Genomic DNA, 15473 nt, shown 5'->3' with positions numbered 1-15473 from the left:
AGGTTTCCATCAGGTGTATTTCAGACTACTATTCCATCCTGAGAAAGCATCGACTTCAGAATATCCCCTTTTCAAAGAATGTGTTCTGTGATGAAAGCACTAGTGAATCATGTTAAAGCTAACCCCTATTTTTGACCCTCAACTATAACAACCACAGCACATCATCCTATTCAATTCAAGCCAAATTGGCATGCCTTACATAATGGATGGTAGGAACAACATCTCGCAAACTTTACAATATATAAACAACATTCTCACTATAAGAACTTGCTTAAATATAACACGCCGCTTAAATCTAACAGGCCCTGAAGCATGCACAGTAGCAGATTGTTCCTCGACTACAATTACAAGATTAGTTAAGGTGAGTACACAACTAGAAATGCCAATGAATCAAGAAACCAAAAAGAAGACACTGCAACTCTAATTAAGCACAATGACATGACCTAGCACGGTCACAAAATTATGCAACTCTATGCGCGTAAGACGATAGCACCCAATTTTGACCAGCCTGCAGATGATGTGATTTAAAAGGCCCAGCACAAAGGGGGGGATATGTAGCATTCAAAACGAGGATGCAAGAACCCTGATTTGACACAACCAAATAGCATATAAACCACAAGTTAGCACCTAAGAATCACAAAATACAATGATCCATGAACAATAACAAGGAGAAGACCATCACTCCATGTTCTATGCCTAATTTTGATGGAGGCAACTGCAACCTTGTCCAGGGAAGTAAGTAATTAACCACATATAGTCTATCTAGAAACAAAAAGACTGATTTCCCCCTTCCAACAGTTTACCAATCACTATCGATCAGCCATTATTCAGTCAGCACTCTCAAGGGCATCGAGCACCATCCTCACCGTCTCCTTCATCAGGTCCATCCTACGCAGCTGCTGTCTGATCTCCGTCAACCTAAACCTCCTCAGCTTTTCCTCAATGGCCCGCGCTTTTGATCCTTCGAGCACCTCAAATGCCTTCTTGAATGCCGCACCACTCGGATGCTCCTTGGACAGCTCCTCAACAGTCTCCCACAGGTAGGGATATGCATCCTTCCCCTTCTCAAGCCCGCTTTTCCCTCTGCCATTGGCATTGACAGCCCCAAGCCCAATCCCATTGCCATTGGCCGCTGTAATTGGCCTCACCTTCCGGTTCTTGATGTGGTAGCGGTCATCCCGCTGACTCTCCATATCATCATCACTATCTCCGCTGTATTGCAATTCATCACTATCACCACCACCATAATTCTCATACCCACTGCCTCCTCCATCACCACCACCACTACCAACCAACCCCCAAACCTTCTTGGCATGCTCATAGATGCTGCGGTCATGAGGAGTGTGCAATTCTTGCTCCCGTCCATTCTTGGCACGGGTGGCAAGTAACTGGTACTTCTGCTTGAGGCGCCGGACCTTGTCACTGAGCTGCGTGGTGGATACCCTAACACTGAGCTGGGCACGGATGTGGCTGTGGAGCTTACCGATGTCATTGGTGGAACCAGGGAGCACGCCGCTCTTGGCGCGGTATGTGGCGAGGCCGCGCAGGATGAGAAGCTCGTCGCCATGGCTCCAGAGCCGCGACGGGCGCTTCAGCGGGTCCGGAGAGGGCGCTGATATGGCGGCGCTGCGGGGGCGCTTGACGCGCGGCTCCGAGGCAGAGGCGCTGCCGCGGGGCGGCGAGTCCATGGGGCGGGAGCTGATGGGTTTGATGATGGATGCCTCCGCGCGGGGGCGGCGCGCGGAGCGGAGCGGCGAGACGTTGTCGTCTTCAGAGTCGGCGCCGGCGGCCGGGTCGAGGTCGGCGTCCGAGGCCACGGGCGCGGCGGAGTCCTCGGAGTCGGAGTTGATGCCGGGGGAGCGCGCCCTGGGCTTGCCGCCGGGCTTGGGCGACGAGGGGGCGGCCTTGGGAGCGGCGAGACGGCGGTCGGCCTCGGCGTCGGAGTCCTCGGAGTTGTAGGAGTCGGAGTTGATGCCGGGGGAGCGCGCCCTGGGCTTGCCGCCGGGCTTGGGCGAGGAGGCGGCGGGCTTGGGCGCGGGGCGGCGGTGCGCCTCGGCGTCGGAGTCGTAGGTGCCCCCGGAGTCGGATCCGGCGGCGGTGGAGTCGGCCGCGACGGAGGGGGTGGAGGAGGGCGCGGCGGCGGACGACTTAGGGTTAGGGTTGGGCGGCGGGGTCTTGGAGGGGTCGGTGTCAGAGGGGGGGTCGTCGCGGTCGCGGCGGCCGTGGCCCGCGTCGCCCTCCGCGTCGGAGGCGTCGGACGGGGACCCCCACGCCGTGGCGGCGGAGCGCTTGGGCGCCATGCGGCGGGGCGGCGAGGTCTGGCTCTGGCCTGGGGCGCTCTCGCTCGCCTCGTGTCCCTCGCGTCGCGCTGGGGGGTCTGCGCTGCGCTGGGCTGTGGTGTGTGCTGTGCTCTGTTGCTAACCCACCCGGCGGCCTTTGGGTAACCTGTATCCGCATCGGTGCCGATATTTTAAGCGGCGCGGTGCGTGCGATCGAGTCGTTGGGTGCGGCGGGTGGGCGTGCTTGATTGGCATGCGCCACGCCCACGCCCGCGGTGGGTGGGTGGGTGCCGTGCCGGCGTTCCGTGCGGTGCGCAATGCCGATGCCAATGCCTGTCCGCGGCATGCGGCGGCCAGCACGCCAATTACTGACCCAAGAGGGTTCGCCGTCTCCTTGCGAAACAGTCGGCGCGACCGGGCGGTGCTCGCTCCGGCCGGGTGTCCACCTCGCCTCGTTTTCTTTTGACTCGAGTCAGACTGGTTCAAGTTTGGCTAGGTTTATCGAGTGCAACAGCATGATGTGAATTAAAGTTTAGGGTGCCCTTTTCCTTCTCGAAGGCATTGTCGTGGATCTTTCACACATTGACCACATGTGCTCTCGAGGCTCGTATCCAGCTTCTGGACCGGACGAGACGACGTCCTCGGCGTCGCAACCTCCTTGGTCCATCGTCTTGAAGCCTCTGATCATGTCTTGCTTGTTTGACGTCTCGATTGAAGTGTGGTGGCCGGTTTAAGGTCTATAGTTGCATTTGGCGCTGCAGGGTTGGTGGTGTTTGCATCTAGTTTTTCTTTATCCTCATGTGATCCTCCATTGAGATGTGCGCATTGGTATTGCCATTCGATCGAGTTTGCGAAAGAGCCTGATGCCCTCATCCGAAGTCGGGTTAGCGAGATAGTGTTCCACGTTGGATCCCCTCGTCCATATGAACACACCTCCTCCTCCTTAAGGATATTGTCAAGCCTTTGCCTTGCTTGGTGAGATGAAGATGAAAGTTGAAGTCCTCTGTGGTGGTTGTGTCGATGTGATCCATGATTACAAGCAATGACTCTTTCCATCCTTGTAGCTCTCTTGTCGTTTCTTTTTTTTTTGTGTGGTCTGTAATCATTATATCTTGTATCCCTATAATAACAGAATCATGTACCAAGTGTCAGTTGAGGTATCAACCCCAACATCATATAACATGTTTACAAACACCCTTATAAGAACACGAGACATCTACCCATCAGAAACTAAGCCTTATTATAGGACCACACGATCAAGAATAGAAGCTATTAAAGTAAAGCATACTACAAACTACAATAATTGTCTGAAACAACAACACATCTCCAGGGGTCATTACCCAACAATCATGAGCACCACATGCGCCCAACATCTCTTTTTGCTAAGGATATCAACAGCCACAGGAAACATTAATCTTGCCCCTTTGTCTTGTGCCTCTCGTAGTTCTCGTCTTTGTAACAGTTTCAAAAACTCTAGCCAATGTGTATATAAGGATATATGTTGTCAAAGCAAGCTCTATTTCTGGATTTTCACAAAGCCCAATAACAACAACCATCCCCACTGCTACCAAGCCCCTAACTTTCCTAGGGAATTCAACAATCTAGCCATATAAATCTTGTACGGAATCAACATTCATATCTATACCAAAAGCACATTTTATGACACCCCAAGCATACCTAGCCAAAGAGCAATGCAAACATATCCAGTTTTCCTGTATGTCCTCTTCCTAATTCCTCCATGTTTCCTTAGTTGGCATCCTTCCCCTAAGCTCCTACTCCATTCTCCTATCCTAACTAGGTTGGCTTGAAGTCACACATTCAACTTCTTATGTACTTAATTTGTTATGCTTTCCAGTCTTCCCCTCTCACTACTAGCTCTTTGCAAAGCAGATCCATATTGTTGCACATTTGTTTTCCCTTTTAAACTCTCTACCCTTTTCTTTGCAGTTCCTTGTTGAACTCGGAGATAGTGATTTGATGCCCATCAATCAAGTGCCCTCCCTCTTCCTACACTTTCTCTAGCTCAAAACCAATATGATACACCAAAGATACATTCTTATGAGTAAATTCCACAATATATGGGATCTTACTAGGGTCCTTCACCCACACTTAATTATGACCACCTCATTTTCCCAAAATTCTTTCATGCCAACATCAAGGAAGGTGCCTATAAGATTAGTAATTTCAGCAAACCCATCCACGTGAAGGAAAGGTTCAATCACCTCAAAAGCTTGTACCCAAACAGAGCTTAGTTTAAAAACTACTCAAAGGTCTTCAGTCATTTTTTGAAATTCTAATAACCACTGCAGTACCCTTCAAACCAAAGTTGTAATCACTGATTGTCGGAGTAATGGGCCACGGGTAGGCTAACCCGAGACTCAGAACCTTTCAAGACATCGGGGCTGGCTGCGCCCCTAAAGGCACCAAGACGAAGTGCCGCCTTCTGGTGGCCGGCTAGAGGAATAGCCGGCCGCCCGTAGACGGCCGAGTTCTAGTGGGCGGCTTCCAGAGAAGCCGACATCAAGACAGCCGACTCCTAGTGGGCGGCTTCCAGAGAAGCCAGCCCCTAGCAGTCGGCCCGAGGCGCCCATGAAGCCTGCGCCCTCATCAAGAAAGACAAGACAGGGAGTGGCTACAGTATAGCCCATCCCTCCCAAATCCAGGGATGGGCGTGGCCATAGTGCACTGTACCGGCGGAGATTTCCGCCTGGCGCAGCACTGTTGCCACTCCACCCCTGACGTCACCACAAGCAGGCGGAGCCCTGCTCCCACGACGGCCTGTCGGTACGGCCCAAGGACGACGGGCCCCACCGATCAGCGAGAGCCCGGAAGACGGCTAGAGCCCCACCAGTCGGATCCGAGGGAGGTCGGCCCCCAGCAGCCGGCCCGCCCCTTCCTCGGGACCCACGCGCCATTAACCAGACGAGACACAGAGTGGCTACAGTAATCGCCCACCAGGCGGCGGGGCTGTAGCCACGCTCCCTTGACCGAGCCTGCGTCATTAGCATCACGGCTACAGTGATCAGCAGCCGACAAGACCCGTGAGCGGCGGGGGCGGCCTGTCGGCTCCGCACCAGACCAGTCGGCGGGGCCCACCAGGCGGCGGGCCCCAGTAGCCGGCGGAGAAGCCGGCCACTAGAGAGACTGACAGCCGGGTCCTACACCCGGCCGGATTACTATTGTACCCCTGGGGGTAGGCCTATATAAACCCCCAGGGCACCCATGCAAAGGGTTCCCAGCTTGTTAGAACTAGACCGACCCATAGAGAAAGGAGAGAGCAAGCCTTGCTTTCTTCCACCTCTAGCAAACAGCTCAAGGAGCACCATTGTACTCACTAGTGCCTTAGTGATCATGCGGAGATCCCGCAGAGCAGGACTAGGGGTGTTATCTCCTAGGAGAGCCCCGAACCTGGGTAAAGTCGCCGGCGTTCGTGTCTACGCCTCATCCCGCTTTCCGGCACCGGCGACGTTCTACTCGCTCCCACCATGATAAGCCATCCATTGGCATATGTCGCACCCAACCCCCGACATTTGGCGCCCACTGTGGGGCAAGGTGCACCGTCGTCCGGAGACCTGTTCTGGACGGTAACCCTTTTCCTCCCTGGCGAGCGCAGCCAGCCCGGCACGCCAGACGGAGTCTGCGCTGACGCGCTGCATGGCGCGGAGGTCGCCTGCGCGGCGAGCTGCCTCGCCGATCTTGTTGGCGAGGTTCGCCTCTCCGACGAGCCCGTGTCTGACGCGGGCACCGAAGGCCCCGAGAGCCGCCTCGCGAGCCTCCTCGATCAGCTCCACGTCACCAGCGAGCCGGCTGTGGACTTGGAATCTGTAGGCTCCACCGACCCGATGCTTGTCAATTCCGACACTGCGTCGCTTGACGCGTTCCCCACCAACGTGGTGGTCTACGACGAGCCGCTTCCTCGCGCGGAGAGCGGCGGAAGCGCCATCACGGAGGTGCTTGTCATGGCCACAGCGAGCACTCCAGCGGAGGTGCTCATGACCCGCTCGATGCGGCACTGCAAGACCTGACGGCGCCCATTCCAGAAGACGCCGACGCCGAGATGCTGGAAGCGCGCCGCGCCCAGCTAGTCGAGAGCGCCAAGAAGCTGGCCAACATGAGACGCCTATCGGAGGCCTACCAGCGCGAGATGGACCGCACTGTGGGTGGCACGCCGGCTCCTGGTGGGCCTAGTCGCATTGGTACGGTCCAGCAACGCGGCGCGGCCCTGGCCAGCCTATTTGGGGCAGATCGCCCCGTCTACGCCACGCCCGCGGAAAACATCCGAGCTGCCCAGGCGGTAGCAGAAGAGCTGGACAAGTTTGAGGGCGAAGAGCGTCGCCAGATGGCGGAGCACGTCCAGCGACTCCTCGACGCGGCTGCTGAGCAGCACGAGGCCGGCTGCCGTACTGAGGCTCCCAACCGGCAAAATGAAGATCCGCCTCCCTGCCGAGATCAAGGCGCGACGTCCCGGACGCCGACTGGTGGCGCCCGTGGAAGAAGAGACAAGGAGCCGGCTGCCAGCCGTAGCCGGACTCGCCTCACCATCGAGCGCGACCAAGACGGCCGCCCAAGAGCAGTAGAACGACGGGATGACTGTCCGCCTCCTCCCCCTCGCAGGGAAAGGCGCGTCTCCCCGCCGCCTGTTGAACACCCGACACTCGGCGACCGCCTTGGCCGCCGAGAAGGAGTCGGAGAGAACGATGCCCGCCATCGGATCGACCGTCTCCACCGATCCCTGGCGCTAGAAGAAGAAGATGAGCTGGGTCCGCCTTGTTTTGGCCCCCGCATTCGAGATGAGCCCTTCCCCAAAGGGTTCACGCTCCCGAGAGACACGCCCAAATACACCGGCTCCGCGAAGCTGGATGACTGGCTGGTCGACTACTCCACGGCCGTCAGCATCGCGAACGGCAACAAGCGCGTTGCCGTGAAGTATGTTCCGCTCATGCTCCAGGGCATGGCCCGGACATGGCTGAACAGCCTGAAGCCCCGCAACATCAACAGCTGGGTCGATTTCGCCGAAGCCTTACCAGCACGTACAAGCGGCTGCCCAAGCCTCGGCAGCTCTCCTTGTGCGTCCAAGGCCCCAGCGAGTCGACTCGTGACTACCTCACGCGCTGGGCCGAGCTCCGCAACTCTTGCGAGGGCGTGCACGAGGTGCAGGCCATCGAGTACTTCACCGCCGGGTGCCGAGAGGGCACCCTTGTCAAGCACAGGCTTCTCTGCGACGAGCCGGCGACCCTCGACGAGCTGCTGATCATAGCAGATAAATACGCCACGGCCGACTCCTCCATGAAGGCAGAGATCCAAGTTGATGCGTCTAGCAAAGTGGCTCCTCCAGCTCCTCGGGCCCCGGCTGGCGACTCTAGTCGGCGTCAGCAGCCCAACGACAACAAATGCAAGGCCGCGCAGCTGGCTTCTACAAGCCGGCAGGTGGCGACAGTCGAAGACCAGCAGCCGGAAGGGCAGCCTCCATCCAAGCGCCAGAAGGGCGGCAAGCCCAATTGGCTGCCCGCTTTCTCGTATGAGCAGACCCTTGATGCGCCCTGCAAGTTCCACAGTGGTGCGAAGCCGTCCAACCACACCACTCGGAAGTGCCATTGGCTCACCAGGATCGCCAAGGGTGACGGCCTTCTGCCTCCTCCGCCTGCTGGGCAGCCGCCTCCTCCTCCCCCCCAGTAGCCGGCGGTTCGACCAGTCGGAGCCATACAAGACGAGTATCCTGAAGAGCACGGAGCTTATGTCATGTTCACGAGTGTGGCCGACGATAAGCACAACAGACGGCAACGACAGCAAGAAGTGAATGCAGTGGCATCAGAGACCCCCGAGTTCATGCATTGGTCCGAGAAGCCCATCAGCTGGAGCAGAGCCGACCACCCGGAAGTAATGCCCAATCCCGGCTCCTATGCCCTGGTTCTGGATGCCACTTTTGCCACAGATAGGCGAGCTGCTCGTTTTCCCCGAGTTCTGATAGATGGTGGCAGCAGCATCAACATCCTGTACAAGGATACCATGGAGAAGTTAGGAATCAAACAAAGGCAGTTGCAGCTCAGCCGGACTGTTTTCCATGGCATAGTTCCTAGCCTTTCCTGCTCACCAATCAGCAAGATCTAGATAGACGTCCTCTTTGGAGACAAAGATCACTTCCGCCGAGAGCCAGTCTGGTTTGAGGTGGTGGACCTTGAGAGCCCATACCATGCACTACTTGGCCGGCCTACTCTGGCCAAGTTCATGGCGGTCCCCCACTATGCTTACCTCAAGATGAAGATGCCGAGTTCCAAGGGAATCCTGACCATAGCATGGGATTACAAGAAGTCGTCCGCTTGCGCAGCAGATAGCAGCCGGCTGGCCGAGTCCCTTGTGATCGCGGCTGAGAAGCGGCTCCTTGACCGAGTTGTGGCAATGGCAGGCAAGCAGCCGGAAATGTCACCCAACCCCAAGGAGTCGGAAGCCGAGGGCTCGTTCAAGCCGGCCAAAGAGACAAAGAAGATACCCTTGGACCCGGAGCACCCGGAGAGGTATGTTGTCATAGGTGCAAACCTTGACAGCAAATAGGAAGGCGAGCTCGTCGATTTCCTCCGTGAGAATTGAGACATCTTTGCATGGTCACCTAAAGACATGCCGGGTGTTCTGACGGATTTCGCCGAGCACAAGTTACATGTCCGGTCCGATGCCAAGCCAGTCAGGCAGCCCTTGCGCCGCCTGTCAGAAGAGAAGAGAAGAGTCGTTGGAGAAGAGATAGCCCGGCTACTGGCAGCCGGCTTCATCATGGAAGTGTTCTTTCCAGAGTGGCTGGCCAACCCAGTCCTTGTGCTGAAGAAAAACAAGCAGTGGCGCATGTGTATTGATTACACCAGCCTCAACAAAGCCTGCCCCAAAGACCCATTTGCTTTGCCGAGAATTGATCAAGTGATAGACTCCACAGCCGGATGCGAGCTGTTGAGTTTTTTGGACGCATACTCGGGGTATCACCAAATCAAGCTGAACCCGGCCGACAGGCTGAAGACCGTCTTCATCACACCATTTGGAGCCTTCTGCTACTTGACCATGACGTTCGGCTTGAGGAATGCTGGCGCCACATTTCAACGTTGCATGCAGAAGTGCCTCCTCAAGCAACTCGGCAGGAACGCCCACGTTTATGTGGACGATGTTGTGGTGAAGACGGAGAAGCGTGGAACGCTGCTAGAAGACCTCAAGGAGACCTTTGAGAACTTGCGCCGATTTCAAATCAAGCTCAACCCGGAGAAATGCGTCTTCGGAGTACCAGCCGGCCAGCTTCTTGGCTTTCTGGTCTCAGAGCGTGGCATAGAATGCAACCCTGTGAAGATCAAGGCCATCGAGAGGATGGAAGTGCCCACCCAACTGCTCGACGTGCAAAAGTTCACCGGCTGCTTGGCGTCCATCAGCCGCTTCATCAGTCGCCTGGGAGAGAAGGCTCTTCCCCTGTACCAGCTCATGAAGAAGACCACTTTTTCGAGTGGAACGACAAGGCGGATGATGCTTTTCTCCAGCTCAAGAAGATGTTGACTACTCCACCTGTCCTGGCGGCTCCGACTCCTAAGGAGCCAATGCTCCTCTACATCGCCGCCACCAGCCGGGTGGTCAGCACAGTCATAGTGGTAGAACGCAAGAAGGAAGGCAAGGCACTACCAGTCCAGAGACCAGTGTATTACCTGAGTGAAGTGTTGTTAGCCTCCAAGCAGAACTACCCCCACTATCAGAAGATGTGCTACGGCGTGCACTTTGCCGCCAAGAAATTGAAGCCGTATTTCCAAGAGGGAGACCTTGTGCTCCGGCTGATCCAGCGAACAGCCGACTAGCACAAGCTCTCAGCGCCTTGGGAAGGCCCCTTCATCATCAGCAAAGTGTTGGGCAACGACTCCTACTACCTGATCGACGCTCAGAAGCCTCGAGCGCGCAAGAAGGACGACTCCGGCAAGGAGACGGAGCGGCCATGGAACGCAAATCTCCTCCGAAGATTTTACAGTTGATGCAGTATGTACCACGCTACCTTTTGTATTAAAGTACGAAGACTCCGGGTCCCCCGAGAAGAGCTCGGGGACTGCCCTCCTTTATCTATATGATAAGAATTATGCCTATGAATGCGTCATTTTCTTTATGCCACTTGGCACTGGGTCCGACTAGTCGGCCCGGGGACTCGCCGCCTTGTACTATGAAATGCTTCCTGCAGCCGGACAAGTAATGTGTTGGAACTTAAGCCGTCTCCTGCCAGAAGCCGCAGCTCGCAGAGCGACTGTCTGGTGGGCAGGAGTAAGGCAGAAAGGGTGCCCACATGAAAAATGGCTAAGGACCCAAAGCATGTGCATAGTTCAAGCTGGCTTCCCGCCTCTATGACCGGCTGTTGAGCAGCCAGCCGGCCGGCTTCTACTTAACTTGCTAAAGAACTCTAAAATGGCTAAGTACTTGCCTCCCCGGAAGTAGCTAAGTACTTGACCCAGCCACTGTCCGCAGAGCGGCTGTTCGGCTGGCAAGACGGCAACCAAGGGAAGGCGGCAAAGGAAAGAAGCCAAAGAGCATCAAGCAAGAAAAGATAGAACTCGGAAAAATATTTTACATAGCAAAAGGCCCTTAGCCGATATTCAACGAAAGTTTGAGATACACCCCGCGGGTGGAATTGTGCAAAATTAACAAGTTTGTCGAGACTGATAGGCAGGTAAAGCAAAAGATAAACTGGCGGCCTAGGGAGCGGCAGACGGGTTCGGTGGATCGGAGGAGTCGGTGGCGCCGGTTGGTGGAGCGGCCGGCTGGTCAGTCTCCGCTTGGCCGCCTCCAGTGGCAGCCGGCTCGCTTGGGCGTGGCTCGTTGCTGGAGGCGCGGTCGAGCTGAGGTTGGCCGTCCGCTCCGACCTCTGGCGCCTCCTCTTCGCCTTCCTCCTCCTCCTCGTCTCCTTCCTCGCTGCTGGAGTCTATCACCTCGGCCGAGTCCTCGCCGTCCTCCGGGTTCAGCCCAAACCATTCTGGTGGTGCCTCGACGCCGTTCTCAACCCGCTCCGGGACGAAGATGCTGGTGTTGGTGTACTCGGCGATTGTCGCCGCACGCTTGACAAGGTCATCTTCCATGACCGCCAACTCCGCCTGAGCCTCCAGCCGAAATGTGGCCAGCTGGGCTAGATTTAGCCCAGGGTACCACGCCTTGACGAATTCCAAGGCCCGGCGCGCTCCAGCCCGGGCCGAGGAGCCTTTCCAGGCCTCAAGATGGCCGGCCGCCATCTCCAGCCAGTCGGCAGTCCGACTGGGAGTGCGCGGTGCTGGCATGTCCGGCCACAGGGCGGCGATCGCTTGGGCGCCGACACGCTGAACACGGCGTAGCATCCGGTGAGCTGGCCGAAGACGGGCCTCGATGCTCAGGAGCTACTCGCTAAGGGTTCGGGGGGCGTCGGCAACGATCTGTGCGCCTTCCGCCCTCCGTCCTTCGCGATCAGCTTCAATGGCCTGATTGGCGGCGTCAGAGTGACCAGGGAAGAAGTCTGCCAAGACAGAAAGCAAAGAGCCAAAGTTAGAGACAAGAGGCCGACTCGACCAGCAGCCGGCAGCTCAAAGAAGGAAAAAGAGGGAAGCTCACCATCAACTATGTCTTCGATCTCGTGAAAGCCAGAAGTCAGCATCGCCTCCTTGTCGGTCCAGGCGGAGCGTTCGATCACGAACTCAGCAAGGAGGCTGGTCTCCTTGTCCTCCGCCTCCTTCTGGGCCTTCTTGAGAAGCTCCGCCAGTTGCGCGACCAGCCGGTCACGCTCTTCAGCCAGCTTGCCGCACTCCTCCTCCTTAGCGTGCAGCGCGGTGTTGGCTTCGCCCAGCTGCTGCTGCAAGGCGGCGTTGGCTTCTGCAGAAGAAAAGAAGAAGGGAAAGGCTTCAGCAACCAGCAAAGAAGAAGCACAGTGGCCGGGGAGATCCGGCCCGACTGCTCAGCAGTCGGCCCGAATCTCGGAGACTACAGCCCGCGGGTGCGCCCAGCGCGCCCCCGCGGAGAAAGAAGTCGTCAATATCAACCCAAAGAAGAACAATTGCCGGGGAGATCCGGCCCGACTGCTCAGCAGTCGGCCCGAATCTCGGGGACTACAGCCCGCGGGTGCGCCAGCGCGCCCCCGCAGAGAAAGACGAGGACTTACTTCGGCTCTCCGACAAGTCGACAGCACGTTGATCCAACTCCTGGACTTTGGAGTTGAAGGCGGCCGCACGGAGGTTATGATAATCCTGCAGCAAGGACATCAGCGCTCAGAGCCTGCTAATTAAAGTTCCGAGCCGCCTGCTCAGCAGCCGGCCCGGAACTCGGGGACTACACCCAGTGGGTGCGCTGACGCGCCCCCACGAAGCAATACAAGAAGTTAAAAACAAAGAAGCAAGAAGCGTACCCGGATGGCCTCTCGTGATTCCAGGAACGTCTTGTTGCAGTGCTTGATAGCGTCGGCCTCGGCGCAGAGTTTGGCTTGAACATCCAGGATCGCCTTGTTTAGAGGGCCCGTCCCGCCTCCCCGCACCCACCCAGTGGGCGCGACGCTGGTCGCCTCAGTGTCCGGGATCGAGGAGCTTGCGGCGCCGGTCTCCAGCGGGCGTGGTGCCGAAGCCACCTTCGCAAGTCGGCGGCGCGTCGGTGTGCCGACCTTAGGAGTCGGGCCCGTCGCCACCTCGTTTCCAGCTGGCGGCATCGGCGGGTCCGCCGGCTGCTCGCCTTGCGCGTTCCCGGACGGCGGCGGTGGAGGCACGATCACGTCCGGCATGGCGACGACGCCGCCGTCCCTCTCCATGATCGGGTGCTCGTCGCCGGCTTCCCCAGTCTGCGCCACGAACTCCGGTGGTGGCGTCGCAGAGTTCAGGGGAGTGATGAGTATCGCCGACTGGCGGTGCGCGGCCTCCTCGGCCTGCTTCTTCGCCGCGTCGGCTGCCTCGGCCTCCGCCAGTTTCTTCAGGGCGGCGGCCTCTGCCTTCTCTGCTTCCGCCTTCTCCAGGTGGGCGGCTTCCTGCTCCTCGCGCGCTTCCTGCGTGTTCCGCTCCCTCGCCTCCCGGAGGTCGGCGGTCGGATCGACCCGCCGAGTGGTGCTGGAAGTCTCCGCCGACCCCACGATGGAGGCGGTGGCCGATTTCTCGAGAGAGAGCGGAGCCCTAGATCAAGGGAAACAAAGTAAAGAAACTCAGACAGAATCAACAAGGAAAAAATGAAGGCGCGAGAGGAAGGCAATACTTACGCAGAAACCAGCTGCGGCTCCTTCACCGCCTTGCGGAAGCGGATGGCCTTCGCGGCCACTTCATCCCGCTTGGTCGCCGCGGCCGAGCCCTTGGGCTTCTTCGGCCGGTTGCTGAACAAGCTCGGCGCGGCCCTGCATTTTTTCGCGCCACCTTGGGCATCCGGCGCGGCAGATGAGCTCGCGCCCGGCTGGCCGGACCCTGGCTGGTGGCGCGGGGCGACTTCCCTCGCATCGTCGTCGGGCCAGTCCTAGAGGCTAGCTCCAAGCCTCGAGCTGCCTGCTTCGCCACCTCCTCCCTCGGCGCCGTCCTCCAAAGCCGACGCCCCCAAGTCGGGGACATCCACGTCGCTCTCCGCTCGGTCGGGGAGGAATCGGCGCTTCGGCCCCGTGGCGCCGGCTGCCGGCTGGAGGAGGGGGCTCTGTTCAAAGGCCGATTGGTCAGGTTGGACAGGCCGAACTTGGCAACAAAAGGGATAGAGAAAAAGAAAGATAACTTACCATAGGCAGGGGGTCAGTGCATGAATACGGCTCCTTGCCAAACCGCCACTCCTCCGTGAGCTCGCAGTTCGCAAGATAGTTCACCATGTGAGGTACCTCTGCGTGAGGCATCTCCTTGGTGCACAACCGGCTTGGGTCCCGATGTCCGCTCATCTGACAGATCATGTGAGGGCGGCCCTGGAGCGGGAGCACTCGGCGCGCCACGAAGGCGGACAGCAAGTCGGGCCCGGTCAGGCCCTCCGACCGTGTCAACACTCGAAGCCGCGCGATGGCGGCGGCTCCAGAAGGCGACAGTGTCTTGGCCCGGTACGACCAGTTGGGCCGCCTCCCAGCTGGCGGGCCGGCTTCGTAAGCCGGCAAGTTGACCCAGTCGCCCTCCGGGAAGAAGCTCTTCACGTAGAAGTACGACCGCTGCCACATCTTCACCGACTTGATCAGCGTGATGGGAGGAAACAGATTTTCGGCCGCAGGCCTCCGCACCGCAATAAACGCGCCGCATTGAGCCGGCACGCCCGCGACGAGGGTGCCAAGCTTGGTGTATAAGAACTCCCCCCAAAGCTCGATGGTGGGGAGGACGCCAAGGAAGCCTTCGCACAAAGTGACGAAGGCGGACAGCAGCACCATCGTGTTTGGTGTGAGGTGGTGCGGCTGAAGACCATAGAACTCGAGGAAGGACCGGAAGAAGCTGCTCGCCGGCAGGCCGAGGCCGCGCAGGCAGTGCGAGCGGAAGACGACCCGCTCGCCCTCCTCCGGCGCCGGCGAGATCTCCCTCTTCGGCGCGAGGCGGACCTTCACGTAATCTTTGCCGGGCAGCCGCCGCGTCTGGCGGAGCGCGCCATGGGGGCGTGGGATTGGAGGATGAGCTCATCGGAGACGAACCACCGCAGCGCTCAGCGTGGCTTGGAGGCGCTACGGCAAGAGGAAGAAGAAGGGGGAAAGAATGGGGAGGAGGGGCGCGCGTGCTCCGCCGCTCCCCCTCCTCTCCCTACTTATAGGCCTACGGGCTGCGAAGCCGAGGGGGCGATCGTGGGATTTACTGCGCCCACGACCCCACGCCCCCATGTTTATCGCGCGAGTTACTGCACGCAGTAACTCCGTGGGAAAACTCAACCGCCCACCTCAGCCGCAGCGGATCCGCTCGCGTGCCGAGGCCTGGTAGTGGCGGGCCCCGCCAGCAGGCGTGTCCCATCGCGAGCGTGGGCTGGCAGACTGGCCCGGCCGCTCGACGCCACGTGACATGCCCACAATGGGCGGCGGCCTAGAGGCTTAGCAAGCACGCCACTTGGTTCCCGCCGTCGCATTCGAAGTTTGGATAAGTCAGGCTGGACGAGGCCGACTCTCGCCAGTCGGCTCGGCACTAGTCGGACGAAGCTCCACCTCAAGCCCTCGAAGAAAGAAACTGCTGAGGCTCCATGGCTGCTCAGCCGCGACACCTCACCAGCTTCGGGGACTACTGTCAGAGTAATGGGCCACGGGTAGGCTAACCCAAGACCCAGAACCTT

The 15473-nt window shown here is 58.4% G+C and overlaps 1 protein-coding gene across 1 annotated transcript; it reads right to left on the bottom strand.

Moving 5' to 3' along the window:
* Nucleotides 1–587: 587 nt before the first annotated feature.
* On the bottom strand, nucleotides 588–2622 carry LOC109754985 (uncharacterized). The gene has a single exon (XM_020313866.4). The coding sequence runs from the start codon at nucleotides 2298–2300 to the stop codon at nucleotides 828–830; it is 1473 nt and encodes a 490-aa protein (XP_020169455.1). The 5' UTR covers nucleotides 2301–2622; the 3' UTR covers nucleotides 588–827.
* Nucleotides 2623–15473: the final 12851 nt, after the last annotated feature.

The sequence above is a fragment of the Aegilops tauschii genome, chromosome 5 (genome assembly GCF_002575655.3).
Source record: "Aegilops tauschii subsp. strangulata cultivar AL8/78 chromosome 5, Aet v6.0, whole genome shotgun sequence".
In the NCBI taxonomy this organism is placed as follows: Eukaryota; Viridiplantae; Streptophyta; class Magnoliopsida; order Poales; family Poaceae; genus Aegilops; species Aegilops tauschii.
Note: the sequence above shows the minus strand (reverse complement) of the source record. Positions and strands in the feature narration are given on the sequence as shown.